Below are 18,051 nucleotides of genomic sequence, written 5' to 3'. Positions count from 1 at the left end.
ACAATCTGCCTCTAAAAGCCATTTTAACCTTGGATAACGCACCTGGCCATCCAATGGGCATACAAGAAGAGCTACCAGAGGAATTAGATTTTATCAAGGTGATTTTTCTTCCTCCCAAGACTACATCTCTGATTCAACCTATGGATCGGCTGATAATTGCAAATTTTAAAAAACTTTACATAAGGGCACTTTTTACCAGGTGCTTTGAAATGCGTGAGGCTACCAACATAACCCTAAGAAAATTTTGGAAAGAAGGAATCATTCAACATTGTCATAGCAATTAGGCTGATTGTAAAGGCTTGGCAAGAAGTAACAATGAAATGTCTCAAAGCAGCATGGAGGAAACTGTGTCCTTCCTTTGGTAATGAAGAAACTTCAGATGAAGGACACAAATTAGTAAAGGATATTGTGGCAACTGCTCATGATCTTAACTTGGAAGTAGAGGAAGAAGATGTTGAAGAATTACTGGAGATGCATGACCAAGAACCGACTACTGATGAGCTAAAAAAACTTTTCAAGCAGCAATGTGAAGAAAAGGAAATTTAAATTTCATCTGAAGATGAGGTTGGAGAGAAAAAACAAATTACGACTGCTGAAATAAAAAATGCTTTGGCAAAGTGGGAGGAAGTTATAAGAACTGCATATCTGCAGAGGTTATAAGAACTGCATATCTATTTAATGAAAAGTCTATGCAGTTTTTCAGAAACGTTTTAAAAAAGAGGCAGAAGCAAACAACCCTAGACATGTTTTTTCAGGTCCATTTGTCAAAAAACTCCAAAGTGAGCCCAATTGTCCTTCTAGTGAAGATTGATAATTAAAAACTGTTTTCATGAACAATTCATTTTATTAATGTTAATTTTTTTGTAGCAAATACATATACTGTACTGTATAATAAATAAATTATATTTACCATATTTTTATGACATTTTAAATGAGTTTTATCTGCATTTTTAATATGTACTATGGTTGTGGGGAGGAGCCGGAACAAATTAATCGATTTTCAATTAAATCTTATGGGGAATCGTGCCTTGGATAATGACGGTAATCCTGGAAGGGATTACCATCGTTAACCAAGGCACCACTGTATATATTTTTTTTTGAAATAGTGGATTATAAGTATTTTCAAGGTTTAGTTGTAAATAGCTTGTAAAATCATCAAAATAGTCAGCTAATACTAAGACAGTTTATTATTATTATTTTCCCGACTCACATGGAGTCACAGGACTCATTGCAGGTGGTCAACTCCAGTGAACACAGTCTATCATGCCACTCCTTAAAATCATCCACAGTCTGCATTTTCACCACCTTCTCAGGCAATGTATTCCATGCTCCCACTACTACCACCCATACAAAAAACTTACTTTTTACCCTTTTGCAACTTCCAGGGATGACCTCTTGTCCTTGTTCCTTTACCTACCATATGAAAAATTCTCCTCTGTGTTAATATGATAATAACCCTTCAACAGCTTGAATGTCTTGATCATGTGTCATCTCAGTCACAGTCAGATCCTCTGATGCTATGACCAAATCCAGAACTCTTGATCCTTGTTCCCTCTACTACATGCTGCCTAAGACAGTTGTCCCTCAAGAAATCCAAAAATCCAGTTCCCTTATTACTGCATGCTGTCTCCTCTACCCAGTTTATATCGCTGTAGTCAAAGATCCCCATAATAATCACTTGCCAAACTAATTTGCCTGAACATTTCCTGCTCATCACCATTTATATTCCCTGTTTTGTAGCAACATTCCACTAAATATCTTGCACTATAAAAATCCATCTCACACTATATACTCTCAAAGCCAGTAGTGTTATTCTCCACCCTGAGAGCACATAATTAATCTCTGATCATTAGTAACACTCCACCAATGCATTTACCTTCCTATCCTCCCAAAATATGCTACACCCTTTGATTTCTTATTCCTGTTAGGACATCCTCTGCAGTTAATTAACCAAGTATCACTGATACCAACAACCTCTGGAGAGAGTGAGTCAATCAATGCCACAAACTCATTTCCTTTATTCCTAATATTCCTAGCATCTGTATACAGAAAAACCAGTGTACTGCCAGTCTTCTTATAGTTATTATTACTCCCCCTCATACTACACCTGCCTCTGTAACATATAGTGTACATTCTCCCACATTTCTCAAGTCACTATCCCCCACATGAGGCCATTTGTACAACATTCCAACTGTGCAAGTTAAGTTTCCCTGTCCTGACACACTCACTTGACCAGACCTTTTTCCTGCAAATTCTCGCTATCATTGCATTCATCCCTGACTCTCATGACTTGTAATCTCTCTCTCTCTCTCTCCTACCTCTCTATTCCTTGCTTCCACACACTCATCTTTCTGCAATTTCCACTCTTTCTACTGTCCCTTGCTATCTGATGCTGTTCTCTTACACCTATTCTCATTTCTCTCACACTAGCAAACCTCCCTATCCCTAAGATCTTCATTCGCTCCTCCTCACTTCAGTCTTCATTCCTTCCATCTCATTTCTCAGTAGTTCTATTCCTCTTTGCACACATTCTGCTATTAATTGCCATTCACACACACACAATCATGGCCATCAGACAAACCATCTGTCTGCTAAACTATCCAAGGGTAAATCTACATAGAGGTTTAACATTCTCTTCATCCTCCAACACACTACTGGCATTCACAAATTGAAAATCATGTTTCTGAAGCATTTTCTCCACCATCCCCACGAGATCAAAATACTCATGTCTCCCAGTACCTCCCACTGCCTGCATTATTCTTATTACCTTATATTATATTATTCTTAACACCTGTTGGAAGTTTATTTTGCACTTGGTTAGACTATAATAAATCCAAGTGTAAGCAAACGAAGCTTGTGCGTGAAAATATCTTCACGACTGAGGTAAGGTGGTAGATCCCTTGGCAACTTGCAGCAAAGGTGGACCAAGCTCTCATCACTCCTTGTCTCAGTATCTCCCATAATGCAAAGCACATCTCCTTGCACACATGTATACTACTATGCATTAAGGGAAGGGCCACTATCCAGACCGGTTTGACCTTTATTGAGGTCTCGTCAGTGGGAGAGAGACCCAGAGTGGTGATACTAAGGCAGAAGCAATGGAGAGGTCATGCCAAGGGATGTTGTTGCGTCGTTATTTATGTAAATTAACTTAATTACGCACCTTTCAACTTCACAAACCAATTACTCTAAGTACCAACCTACCTGGATTTTGGCTCTATCTCCTTTTCAAGCATAAACACATTTATTTAGTTTAATGACTGTGCCAGCTTATGCCCTATGATAATAAATTATACTACTCAGGGAGATATTTCCAATAATCCAGACTTGTAACTACCCACTAACTCTCCTGGTCAGTCATGGCCAAAATATTTCACTTTAACTCTACCCTCCCGCGACAAGTACGTATTTTAGAGCGGTGAGTTGACACTCTTAATCAGGCAAGACTCAATTTAGAAAAAGAATACATGTTTCTTCTAGAACATGAATACATATTAATTAATTACAAAAAATTCACACTACTAAAGATTGCAATCTTACATTAATTAAATAAAGAAGCTAGTTTCATTGAGGGTTATCCCAGAACATATAAGATCTAATTTTTGGCAAACTGCCTATAACTATGTCAGATATACACAAATAACACTTCCTGTCTCTGCAATTTATGAGACTCCTCTTAACAACCATGAATTCAGGCTTACGCCTAATAGAACAATTCCTTAAACTCACCAGTCTATATAGCTTTGCCTTATCAAGTCTCTTGTATTACAATCTCTTCATTCGCTCACAGGCATTCAGAACATGAATAATGAAACTTTTACATTACCTTCACATGGGGCTTTGAATGGGTCTGCTGGCTCTGATACTATCGTGAAAGAACACCTGAGGCTTGCTTCTTTGTTCTGGACAGCGTGCAGCGTTATGTATCTGCAAAATGGCTATCCTCGTTATCTGCACATTGGCTGCCTTCGTTATCTGAGGACTTCACGGGAACATCGATGCCTGCTTATAATGAAAGCAGTGGCTGCGTCACGCTGGTTCAAGCAGTACTCCGTCCGTAGATTCAGGAACTGCGAGATTCAAATCTCCCGCTGCCACGCATCCTCGCCCGCCATTCAGCCTGGAACCAGCTACCTGGACTTCCTCCTCTTGACCACGAGATCCCGGGAAAAAAAGCCCTCTTCCTTCCCCTGCAATTCCTTATATTCCACTTCACATAGTACCCCCTACCCTCTCCTGAAACACCTCGTGCGGCGCTATGTTAGTCTCATACTCTCAATGATGTCAGCACTTTCTCTGCAGCAGGAAATCACGTGACTGTTGTTACACGCACCTGTTCCTAGTATCACACAGCCTCGGGCACTTACACTGACCGTACCAAACTTTTGGACCCACTCTCACATTTAGCTCAGTAGAATATTCGAGTAAATTTTAGTTAGACTTTACAATATTAAATCTTGATTTATAATTTCATACAAAACTTCTAAATAATGCAACACACTCCCAAATCTGTTATACATCTTTATAATTTTCTAAACTGATTCTTTCTAAATGTTATATTTTATTACCTTAATAATTTTACACTTTAAACATAATATTATCTGTATTTTTACCAAAATGCAAGTATTTTCCACTGAGAACAATTTAATATGTAAAGGTGTACTTGTTGAAATCTGTATGATCTCTTGAAACGAAGTCACAAGATCATTCAGAGTTCAACAATGTACCACCTTACCTCAGTCCTGAAGATATTTTCAGGCACAAACTTTGTTTGCTTACACTTAGATAAAAGATTAAACTAAATTTATTATAGTCGAACCAAGTGCAAAATAAACTTCTTTCTCTAAATCCAGAGTACTGTATTTTCCGGTGTATAAGACGCACCCAAGAAATTTAATACAATTTTCTGGAAAAAACCTAAACTTTAAATTAAAGTATGATTAAAAAAAAAAATGGATAAAATAATAGGTAATTTTTAATAGTAAACTGACCTTTCAGAAACCTGCAAAACCCATGTCACTGTCATCTGACTCTTCTCTATCATCATTAATTTCTTATAATATAGAAATAATTTTGTCTTCATATTCTTTTGGCATTTTTTGAGACTGATTTTTGTTTTTGTATGCATATAAAGTCCACTGCGTTTCATGTAAAGGTAACACCATGATGCATCACCTTTAAAATCTTCAATGTTACGCTCACAGGCTACTTTGACTACATGTGTACGAATCATTTTTGTTGAAATGGCAATGCCATTTTGCCGATTTTCTTGCACCCATTTCAAAACTTCGATCTCTAGTTCTGGCCACTTCGCAATTTTTCCACGTTCCGCGCGCTTTTCTTTACGCAAATTGTACAAAATCTCCTTCTGACCACGCCAAGTTCTAATCATTTTTTCTGTAGGTAGAGGTCCAAAATTTCTTTCAGCTTCCCTATTCCCGTGTTCTTCCACATATTTTACAGCCTGCAATTTGTAACTTGAAGTATATGAATGTCGCCTGGTTTTTTCCATCATTAAAATCTACAGGGAAATATCAAACTGAACGCAAAATATCTCAACACGTCAACTCAATACTGATAAACATCGGTAACTGATTACTCGGATAAGATATTATGAAACTTGAATAGGGGCTCCCCGTTCTTAGCCAATGACGTGCTAGAAGTCACGTGAAGGTCACGCATCAATTTGATTGCACCATTAACCGCCTACAAAGATCTTGGAACATAAAAGGGAGTGCGTATGACTTTGGAAAGAGGAAACAATCTTTACCTTCATTATATAAGACGCACCCCATTTTTAAGATGAATTTTTAAGGTAAAAAAGTGCGTCTTATACACCGGAAAATACAGTAATTTAATAATAAGGTGGTACACTGGTTGGCAACTCGTATAGGTAAATATGACCTCTCCATTGCTTCTGCCTTAGTATCACCACTCTGGGTGATACACTTCTGCCTCCCACTGACGAGACCTCAATAAAAGTCGAAACCGGTCTGGGTAGTGGCCCTTCCCTTAATGCGTTGCAGTATACATGTCTGCAAGGAGATGTGCTTTGCATTATGGGAGATACTGAGACAAGGAGTGATGAGAGCTTGGTCCACCTTTGCTACGAGTTACTAAGGGACGTACCACCTTACCTCAGTCATGAAGATATTTTCAGGCGTAAACTTTGTTTGCTTACACTTGGATAAAGGATTAAACTAAATTTATTATATTCTTAACACCTAATATTCTTAAACAACGATGCATACATACTGCATGCATAGTGAATTACAAAACCTTTGACTAGGTTACAAATATCTTAGTCTTTAAATGGGGAGGACTAGGGCTGTTACCAAAACTGGCAGCCGCCATGTTGAATATAATTGTTACAGGTGGAGACAATACTGAGATCGTAAAATCCTAACTAAATACCAATCAAATACCACACGATTATCCAAAAAAAAATAATAAATAAATGAATAAATAAGTGAATTAAAATAGCACAAATTTAAATATCAGTATTATCATGAAATAAACATAATCTCTTGATTATGTTCTTGTCAGTTATGAATCATTTAAAAGTAGTCGCACTATGGTGAACTTTTAAACTTGCTTAAGCCCTATGATATCAATGCATTTACCCACTGCAGAAATATTACACAAACAAAATAAAGCTGGATTTTTATATCTTTTATGGTAATTTATTTGTTTAGGTTTATAGGTTTCTGAAAGTTCTGACTAAGGGACATAACTTAGCTGTAATGCTAAAATTATTCCTTACTGATACTTTGTTTGAATGCACTGGTATTTAATGCTGTCAGATTATTTTGAAGTAGTTTGTGTTTGATGTAAGGCTAATCTTCTGCAATCTAACTTGCATGCTGCTGAATTTTGTGTTGCTGAGATGCAACACTACATGAGTATTTATAAAGCAGATGAAATAAATACTGTCTTAGTTAGGAATAGAGCCAATTATAAGAGGAAAGTTGCCCTATGTGATAGATGCACCTACCAAAAGATAGGTGTCCAAATTAGGCATTTAAACTATTTTAGTTGCATTTCTAAACTGAGGGTAATAATATCATATAGAAAAACAGAAATCCATAAAGAATGTTTCTTGAGACCAATACGAATTCTTTATGAAAAATTTAGCACATTTCTTGATAAGTATTAAGGGATCTTTCCTTACAGCCAACTGATCCAATAGTTTTGAAATTGTTTCCTTATTTACTAATGTTTCATCGGCTGAACCTCTTCAAATTACTTGTTACAAACCTATTAATTATATTTGAGTACTATCAGTGCACTGAATAACCCAGGAGGCCTACTCCACAATTAAACATGAAACTTTTTCAAGCCAATTTCAAGCTTTCTTTAAGTAGGATTCTCGGCTGACATTAGGTGATGTAATTTAACTATCATCTAAGACAATCACAAACATCTATGCCACACTGGGGATCAAATCCCACAACCTGGGATTTGATCCCCAGTTTGTGGAATTTGTTGGTTAGACAAAGTAGATGCTATATGTTCAGTCATCCAGGCCAGAAGTGGTGAATCTCCCTTAGGTGAACTGGTATAATTCTTCTGGACTTCCAATTGAAAGAGATGATTCCTAATCTTAATCTACCTGCTGACTGCAGATAGGGCTAGTAACCATACTTGCCATTCTCTCTCTCTCTCTCTCTCTCCGTCTCTCTCGGTAGCAGGGAATAAATAAATTCTACAGGTAAGGAGATTGTTTCAGAATTAGACTGCAAACAGACTGGGACTAGATAATTTTTGTTTTGGTAAGCCTTAAGAAGAGTAAAAGAATACTGAAGGATGGGAATATTAAATCACCATCAGCCATTGTCGATCCACAGCTGGATGAAGGCCTTTCCAAGATTACTCCAAAACTGTCTGTCTATGGCTCTCATCTTTCTCATGTCACTCCTGCAGATCTGATATCATTCAATCCACCATGATTTAGGTTGGCATCGTGGTTGTTTTTCTTCTCGTGGAATCCAATACAGTACTTCTTTTGTCCATTATTTATCCTTGCATGGATTTTGGAAATCATCTTCTTTGATGCAGTTATAGTATCAAATAATGGAGATTTTTTATTTTTATTTTATTTTGTGTGAATCTATCCATGAAATGTTGTAAACTTATAGATCAATAACTTGGGATGAATAAACTCTGAACTAAAAACATGGCACTTTTTTCAAACCACTGCAAGCATCTAATTCTGCCTAAACCTGTCACATGCATCCATACCACAGTGCAGGATCCAAATAGCAGGCAAGATGTGTTTTTATAATAGATAAACATTCCAAGCATTTAATAGTCACCTGCATTCATTATTTTTAAGCAATTAATTAAGGAGTTTTCTATACAAAGTACAATTAAATATCACACATTAAATATTACTCACTGATCTTGGCAAAAACAGTATTGATAACACACTGAACAAATACTAAAGTCAATGTGAAGCTAAACCTTTCCCCATCTCCATATTTCCCACGAGTTCTGCAAAAACAAATGTATTATCAAGTTACCTTAAGGAATTTCTCTTAAGAATAGGTTATACTAAAATTTATTAAAACAAAAACAAAACAAAACAAAAAATTACTGTAAGTGCTTATTATATATAAGCACTTACTTATATTACTAATTAGTTCTTCATTTAGCACTCGCACACAAACATCTACAAAAGAACATTAAGATGCACATAAAATTACCGTTTCAAATCAGTAAGGATATTTAATAGATTTAATACTGAATAACATAAACAAATCAAATTAAATCAAAACAGGCAGGCAACATTCTCTAGCTACAGCTTGTTATTATTCAGGACAATAACATATTCTTATCTCACTAATGATTTAAACAGATAAATCTTTTCCAGATTAACTTGAAGATTTACAAAGGGAGTGCAGTAGTGTCCCGAAGTATGATTGTGACCAACACACCCATACAGTCTAGTTATTCAGAAAATATGACTCATTCCATACTGTGCATTCAAATAAGCAAATATAGTATAATAAAACATGTTTCACATTCATTTCTTCTTCTGTGGCACATGGCCTTTCAACACATATATCTGGTACTAAAAGAAAGTAACTGAAAAGAATTTCATTTGGCAAACTCTTCATTTTCTTGGCTGAATTTCTGGTTAAATTTTTTAGTATAAATTATCATACAAGGATTTGTGTGAATTGACTGTATCATAAATAGAATTCTCTGTTCACAAATGCCTATTGGTAAAAATTCCCATTCAAGAGAAAGAAAATCCAAAATGGCATGTGTCAAAATACAAAGTGGATCTTCATAAGTTAAAACTAGGAATCTTGACTCATTCTAAATAATAGCTGTTTTTTTTTTTGGGGGGGGGGGGGGATTTTCTTTGACAAAGATTTAAATTATATGTTTTGCACTGAGTTCTTTCCCTGTGTAGTGAGCAAGAGGAAAAAGGATTATGGAAGGATAATTTAATGAATGCTGATGGTGGAAATGTGACAGAAGAAGAAATAGTTGAGTTACTGAGTGACCAGTTTGCAAGGATTTATCATCCAGGTGGAGATACTGCAGTTGCCAATAACAGACCACATTTGTAATATGCAAAGCACCTCTTTGTGAAAACAAAGAGGTGCTTAGCATATTATAAATCAAATGTGTCAAGTCATAGGATTAGATGGGATATCAGTTTCTGTGTAACAGCAGGAAGAACTGGCAGTGCCTTATTACCAAGCTGTATTTCAAAGAAATGGAAAAAGAGATAGTTTCATTACATGAAGTAGGTGCTGCAACAAAATCAGCAAATTACTGATGATGCATATATCAAGAATAGCAGTTAAGGTGTTGGAAAAGTTGGTTAAAGGCAGAATTCAGGATGGATAGGAATATGACACTATGAAAGGATAGCATGGCTTTGTGAAGTGTAAGCCTACCATAGTAATTAACTCACTTTTTTTTATAATAATGTGACAATTGACTTGAATAATAGAAATAGCTATACCATGATACTACTGAAGTTTGTAAAGGCATGTGGTGAAGAATGGTGAGTAGATTTTTACATGGAGAGTTGTTAGTGAGTGGAATGCATTGACAGAATGTGTTGTGAATGCAGGGAGTGTAAATGATTTCAAGGTTAAATCTAATAGACATGTTGCTAGTTGAGTGGGCTTGTCATAACGAGTCTATGGATTCAATGGAGATTACCGTAATAATAATAATAATAATGCTTGTGCTAACATAGGATGAAAATTACATAAATTAAAGCAAACAGGAATAGATATAAAATCAGTAACATGAATAAAATAAGAGGATGGTTGACAGATAGGCATCATTAAGCTGTATTATGGAGCACAACTGAGGGTAATGTAGGTGAATAGTGCAGTGCTGTAGGACCCTATATGAGGAAAAAAAACATCCAGTTTGCTAATGATGCAAAACTGAGGTGAAACAGCTAATAAAGGTGATGTGAAGACCCTGTAGCATGATTTAAACAGATTCTCAGTGTGGAAAAGGATAATAGTTGTCAATTTAATGCAGGGAACGTGCAAAGTTGTACATGTTATTTGGAGTGAAAAGATTACTGTATTTTTTGCCTTATAAGACATGCTTTTTTGTACCTAAAACTTATCTGAAAATTAGGATGCCTATAAGCCAAATGCATCTCATAAATTGGTGCTTCTTATACACCGATGCGTTTTTATTTATGCCCAGTTACAGTGCATTGCTTGTCGTTAATGCATGATCAGTTTGAATAACTGCACACATAGCTGTATGACTACATTTAAACATAGTGTGATTGAGCACACAAAAAAGAATGGCAATAGGACAGCACTTTGGGCCTCTGTCTATAGGAAAATTGGTATGAACTTGAAGAAAGCAAGAGCAGCAATTAATAGAAGAAAATTCTAAAAAACAATCTCTGCAGAAAATCGGCAAAATCTAGAAATTGAAAATGAATTAAAAACTTAGTAAATGGATCTGAGAAGATCGGGTTGCTGCATATCTACAAAAATTATTATTCAATGAGCAAAATTATTGGCAACAGAAAGAAATATAATCGATTTTACAGGGTCACCATCATAGTGCTTTAGATTTATAAAGAGAAATGATTTATGCATGTGTGCAAAAATGAAAATATCATAAAAAATGCGGGATGAATTCAAAAATAAAATTGAATTTCACAGATTCATCATAAATGCAAGAAAACAAGAAAATTTTGAACTTTCACAGAGAGCTAATATGGACAAAGTGCTTCTGACTTTTGATGTGTCCTCGAACAAGACTGTTGATTCCCAAGGTAAAAAAAATATTATTCTTAAAACTTCTAGTCAAGAAAAAACTCACTATACTGTTGTTTTGTTGTACTGTGCAGATGGAACAAAATTGCCTCTTTTGTTTTTAAAGAAAAACTTCTCAAAGGAGTTTGCATTCATATTCATCCAAAAGGATGGTTGGATGAGGAAGGAATGAAGTTATGGATAAAGAAGGTGTGGTCTGGATGTCCTGGTAATTTACAGCAGAAACCTGTTTCGTTAGTATGGTATCAGTTTAGATGCCATAAAACCAAAGCTGTTAAGAATGAACTTTGCAATATGAACACAAAAATAGTCATAAACAAACAATTTAAAGAATTTATGAAGAAAAAATAAGTCAATTGAATGCAATCTCCAAATTTTGAGGAAACATCTACAGGTAGGAGAAAGAAGGCCACAATTTTGCAGGTGTGCAAATGGGTAAAGAGTTCATGGAATGAACCCAAAATCATTATAAAATCTTTTCAAAAGTGTGACATTAGTAATTCTCTTGATAGTATGGAGGATGACTTGCTATATCAAGACATTGATGACTGTTTCTGATAAAGTTCAGAAAATTTTGAGAATGAAGATGATAATAAAGATTTGAAAAGAAGATTAATGAAATTTTTAAAAATTATTTTGTTTATATCACACACACACTAATATATATTTTTTTTCTCAAAAATCATCTTTAGAAAACTATTTAGCAACTTCCTTAGACTCATGTCATGGAATCACGTTCAAGAAATAAGTACACGTCAGGCATTAAGATCTCAAAACATAAACAAACATAAGCTTATCAGAAAGTTTAATTTGCTAAAGACAACACAAGAACAACCAACCCCTAATAATCTTCATGGAAGAACTAAAAAATGAGTGATAAACCGATCGTCATATGCTCTAAATCATGACAAAGAACAAATTCTCGAAAAAGGTCTCAATTTTGTCCTTGCGCCTAAAACTATTCCCAAGGAAATGTTCTTAACTAAGATGGAGAAAGCTGAGTCACTACTTCCTGCCGCAGATGCCAGTTTACTTTGCATGGAAGCAATACTTGCTATTAACAAAGCAAGACCTCCATCTGACAACATCTCCCTTGGCGAAAGGCTAGCCATAAAAAGTCTCAAGAATAACAAAGACATCGTTATCATACAAGCTGACAAGGGCAACGCAGCTGCAGTGCTAAATAAAACAGATTACCATGACAAAATCTTGGCGTTATTACAGTCAGATACATACTTGGAAATTGAGAGAGATCCGACGAGGGAGAAGCATAACAAAACAAACAACCTCTTACAAAAAGCCACGAAACATATGCCATGCCACTTGTTCTTTACATCCACTCATCCCAAGGTCATATGGTCTCCCGAAGGTGCACAAACAAAACTGCCCACTGAGACCTATCATGGATAGTACTGACTCACCTACCTACAGCTTATCTAAGTTTCTGGTTTCATCCATAAAAGGTTTTACAGGAAATTCTTCTTCATATATAAAAAACTCAACAGATTTCGACTCAAAAATCAAAATTTAAAACTCCAGCCTTCAGATATCATGGTGAGCTTTGACGTGGTGGCTCTCTTTACAAATGTTCCAACTCAAGAGGTTCTCGATATTTTAAAAAACAAGATTTCAAAAAAGATGTTTTCCTTGCTATCACATTGCATTCACTCCAGCTACTTCCAATATGAGAAAAAAGTCTACAAACAAAATAAGGGATTGGCAATGGGCAGCCCCCCCCCCCGTCTTCTATATTAGCAAACATCTTTTTTTGAAGATTTCAAACAAAAGGCAATCTCCTCAGCTACTCTTAAACCAAAAATTTGGCTGAGATTTGTAGATAACATATTTCTTATCTGGGATCACGGCACTGTTAATCTTCAGTCTTTTTTAAATTAAACAACTTCCACCAAAACATCAAATTAACAATGGAGTTTGAAGAAAATGGATCTCTTCCCTTCCTGGACGTAAGACTTGCTAAGACATCTGATTCTATAAAAATCTCAATCTTTAGAAAATCTACACACACAGATACCTACATGCATCCTCACATCACTATCCTGCACAGAAAGTGGGTATCATCTCAATTCTAGCACATGTGCCAGATCTGTACTGTCAGATGATGAAGAGCTAAAAAATGAACTACAACATCTACAAAGAACCTTCACAAGTAATGGCTACTCTTCGAAAACTATTAATAAGCATCTATACTGCCGCCATCAAAAACTCAGAAACACAAGACAACCCCAAAGGTTATATCTCCTTACCATACATCAGCTTGCTCTCCATGAAACTAAGAAAAATTTTATGAAAGTTCAACATAAAAAAATCTGCTTCTCTACTCTTCCTAAACTAAGATCGATTTTAAGCAAATACAAACAAGCTCACAACCATCTGCAATTCCCAGGAGTGTACAAAATCACGTGTGACTGCAGGAAACAATACTATGGCCAAACTGAAAAATCCATCCTCCTAAGTCTGGAAGAACACCAGAGAGACATTGCCTACAAAAGAACTAGAGCAAGTGCCCTGTCAAGCCATGTACTGTTTTCAGTAAACACAAATGATGAAGGCCATCAGCATGAGATAAACTGGACAACAACTTCAAACCTTCATATATGCCATGACAAGGTAGAACGCCGCATAGTCGAATCTAAGGAAATTGTTATGGACCCTCATCATATAAATAATAACCTTAGTTATAATCTACCAGACTCTTTCAGCTCTGCTATCCGATATTGGCATGAAGTCAGATGCATGCAGATGCCCAACAATAGAACTTCAACACGGACTGTAGCTACAGTTCAAAGCTAACTGAATTTTATAATAGTAGTTTTTATAGTGATACAAGGTTTCTTATAGTGTTTTTTATTTGCTTTCTATGTTCCCATGCCTGAAGAAGTCGGACAATCCGATGAAACATGTTGCGTTTTGAATAAATTTAATTGTTTTTCTCATATCTAGTCAGTAAATATAAATATGAACATATCCCAATTCCGAGTTAATATTACAGATCGTTTTATATGCACACACACACACACACACACACACACACACACACACACACACACACACACACACACACACACACACACACACACACTAATAAAGGATAATACATATATTAAAATTTAAAAAAAAAAAATTAATATTGAAATGAAAAACCGTATGCATAATCCTTTCTTTTGAAAACTGTATGCATAATTTGTATGTTTTATGCTGCTTACTGTGAAGAATATTTTCCCCAAAAAAAACTCAACATGAAAAATGTGATGTATCCAATACAATAGTAACTCTTATCAGGCAAAAAATATGGTATATGCTGTGCATTATACTGATGTCCTCAAGAGCTCACAGTATGGGAGTGGCAAACCTGAGGTACCTCATGCTGGACCATGACTTATTTCATGCAATATACATCTGTTATATTATCTGTACACTGTCCACTACTCTTCTTATTTTTTTTCCTTCTTGCTCACCCCCCCCCCCAATCTTTCCTATTTTACTTTTCTTTATTCTACTGCAGTGGGAGTCTACCTGCTCTCTGAGGTATTTGCCTTACCTAGTAGACTAAACAAACACAGAAGGCAGCAATGGCAAATCACATCTGTATATATTTTGCCAAGAAAATATTATATACAGACTTAAGTTATTGTGATATAGTGCTGGAAGATGGGACACCCAGGTCAGAATGCATTGAAATGGCTACTGTGAAAGAGAAGAGAGTAACTTCCAATGAAATTAACAAGAATGATGAAGCTGGATCAAAGTCTTCTGGTATTAACTCTATCAACTGCTGATAGAGTTAATATCAGAAGAAGAAGACACCTACGCTTTACTGATTTACATAAAATAGGAACATGGAATGTAAGAAACATATATCAAGGAAAACTGGTAAAGATAGAATTAGAACTCAAGATTTTAGGAATCAGTGAACTGATGGACCAGAATGGGTCACTCTGATACCGATGATTTCATGATGTATCACTCTGGACATGGAAACCTTTGAAGAAATAAAGTAGCATTCACAGAAGAGAATACAGAAAATACATTTTAGGTTTCAACCCAGTTTCTTCACCCAGAATAATTCTAATCAGAATAAAGGCATATCCAGTGAATGCTGCACTCATATATCAATGTATACCATACTGGTGTAAATGATGCAGTGCAATATATAGAAGGGAGAAAGGTATTAGGAGAATTGGAAGTGAAATAATCAGAGGTGTATCAGGTGCTGATTGGACTAGATGTTAATAAGGCTGTGGGAATTGATGACATATCACCACATATTCTTAAGGAATGCGCACAACAGTTAGCTATGCCCCTGACGTAGTTATTTAATAAGTCTTGCAGAGGGTAAGGTTGCTAAGGAGTGGAAAGAATGCAAAATAGTACCACTCCATAAGCATGGTTCTAGGACAGAAGTTTCCAATTATAGACCAATCATAAGTGTAGTTGTAGTCGATATATTGGCGAGATTGGTTAAGAATAGAATACAGGACTGGGTTGATGGACAGGGCATCCTTTATGATGGTCAGCATGGATTTGTAAAGGATAGGTTTGTTTTAGTAATTTACTTGCATTTTATGATAAGATAACGAGTGTGTTAGGTAAGGAAAAATCATATACAGTGAAATTCTTGGATTTTGCAAAAGTATTTGATAGATTACCACATGATAAGTGGGTGTATAAGCTGCAGAGGATGCATAAATAGTATTTTGAAAGTTTTTCCACTTGGTTACATTTTAAATTAAATTTGCCAAGAAATTATATTCTTGGTTTCATCCTTTATCCAAGTGTAAGTAAACAAAGTTTGGGCATAAAGTAACTTCATGACCAGGCAACTCGTATATAGAGGCTAATGACTTCGCATCAATTGCCTTAGTATCCATAATGCGATGCACATATCCTTACAGACATGTATAATGCTATGCATTATGGAAAGGGTCACTACCCAGACTGTTTTCGACCTTTGAGGGTCTCATCAGTGGGAGCCAGACCCAGAAGTGATACCAAAGTTAAAGTAATGCAGAAGTCATATTTCCATATAAAAGGGAAGAAATAAAATGTACAGTCATAGAAGCAGCAAGCAAGACTTGAAGTAAAGCAACAAGAAAGAATGATTGTAAATAGTTGTCAGATGAAACTATTCAAATAGCAGAGGAAAGAAGAAAAATGAAACTTCAGAGAAACAAAGAAAGGGTTAGACAACTGAGTGCAGATTTCCAGAGAAAGGCTAGGAAAGATAAGAAAAAACATCTGAACAAAAAGTGCAAGGAAACTGAAGAGAGCAACATTATGGGTAGAAGAAAATATACGGTTAGAAAAATAAATGATGTTAAAGGGAAGTTTATCTCTAGATTACAAGTTTAAAAAGTAATTTGGGAAAATGACTGATGGAAGAAGCAACAGTGAAAAAAAAGATGGAAAGATAGAGAATCTGTACAAAAATGCTAATAATATTGAAAGAGAGAATTTGTTGAGGAACCTATGATAATAAAAAGTGAAGTGATAACAGCAATGGAACAATTACCAAAAAAAAAAAAAAAGCTCCTGGAGTTGGAGTGTCAGTGGAATTATTGAGAGCATTTGGGGATGAAGTGATAAATATACTGACTAAAATTTGTCAACAGGTTTGGAAGAAAATATACTGGCCTACAGACTGAAAAACACCAATATTCATCCCAATTCCAAAAAATCAAATGCCAGAGATTGTGCAAATTATAAAACTCACCTTATCACATGTAAGTAATGCTGAAAGCAATCCAACAAAGGGAGGAGCTATACGAATAGAGAAATGTCACAAGAACACAGACAGGCTTTAAGAGAGGTAGAGGAATTAAGACTAGATATCAAACATGAGTTGGATTATGGAAAGTAAAAGAGAATTTCAGAAGGAAGTACTCATCTGCTTTAGTGATTAGGAGAAAGCTTTTGATTATGTGGGTCACAACAGACTGTGGATTGTAAAGAGATCAGTGGGGAATACCTGAACATCTAATTCTCTTGATAAGAAAGCTGTATGACAACCAAGAAGCTTCAGTAAAAGCAATCTTTGGAGAAAGTGACAGTGTTCGAGTAGCAAATGGGGTTTGGCAGGGTTTTAATATAGTGAATATATTATGAGAATGGCTAACTTAGACAGAACCAGCTGGAATTAAGATTGGTGTCAGAAAAATAATAGGTAGATGATACAACCCTTATAGCAGAAACCAAGGAAGATCTAGAGCAGTTGATTCTCTTGGTTAAGAGGGAAAGTAACAAAGCCAGGCTTAACTTAAACACATCAGTAAACCAAAAGTGATGGCTTCTGGCAATTTAAATTAATTTATAATAGAGGGAGATAAAATAGAAATTGTTGAAAGTTATGATATACTGGAGTCGTCCAGAATCAGAAATGATGTTAAATGTGAAGATGAAATAAAAGAAGGATAGTCATTTGGGAAAAGAAAAAAAAACTATGTTAAACCTGACAAAAATTACGAAAGATAGAGATGTAAGGCCACGAAGGTTAGAATTGTGAAAGCAATGATATTTCCAGTGGTGATGTATGGATGTGAAAGCTGGATTATTAAGAAGAAAGAAAGCGATTCATTTGAATTATGGGTGTGGAGAAGACTATTAAGAATCCCAGGGACTGCAAGAATGACCAATAAGGCTTTAGAAAGTATAAAAACAGAATACTCCTTGGAGGCAATGATCACTAAACAGAAGTTGATGTACTTTGGACATATTATGCAAGCTGATGAATCATTGGAAAAGACATACTGGGAAA

At 35.6% G+C, this 18,051-nt stretch overlaps 1 protein-coding gene across 1 annotated transcript in view; it reads right to left on the bottom strand.

The window, feature by feature from the left end:
• The window catches only part of meigo (Solute carrier family 35 member B1 homolog meigo), a 120,386-nt gene that overhangs the window by 87,943 nt on the left and 14,392 nt on the right, over positions 1-18,051 (bottom strand). The window contains exon 2 of the mRNA XM_090402477.1: positions 8,399-8,493. Coding sequence (XP_090258603.1) covers positions 8,399-8,493 — 95 coding nt within the window. The remainder of the gene's footprint in view (positions 1-8,398; positions 8,494-18,051) is intronic.

Source organism: Typopeltis vanoorti, chromosome 13 (genome assembly GCF_054136105.1).
Source record: "Typopeltis vanoorti isolate ZY-2024b chromosome 13, IOZ_Tvanoo_1.0, whole genome shotgun sequence".
In the NCBI taxonomy this organism is placed as follows: Eukaryota; Metazoa; Arthropoda; class Arachnida; order Uropygi; family Thelyphonidae; genus Typopeltis; species Typopeltis vanoorti.
Note: the sequence above shows the minus strand (reverse complement) of the source record. Positions and strands in the feature narration are given on the sequence as shown.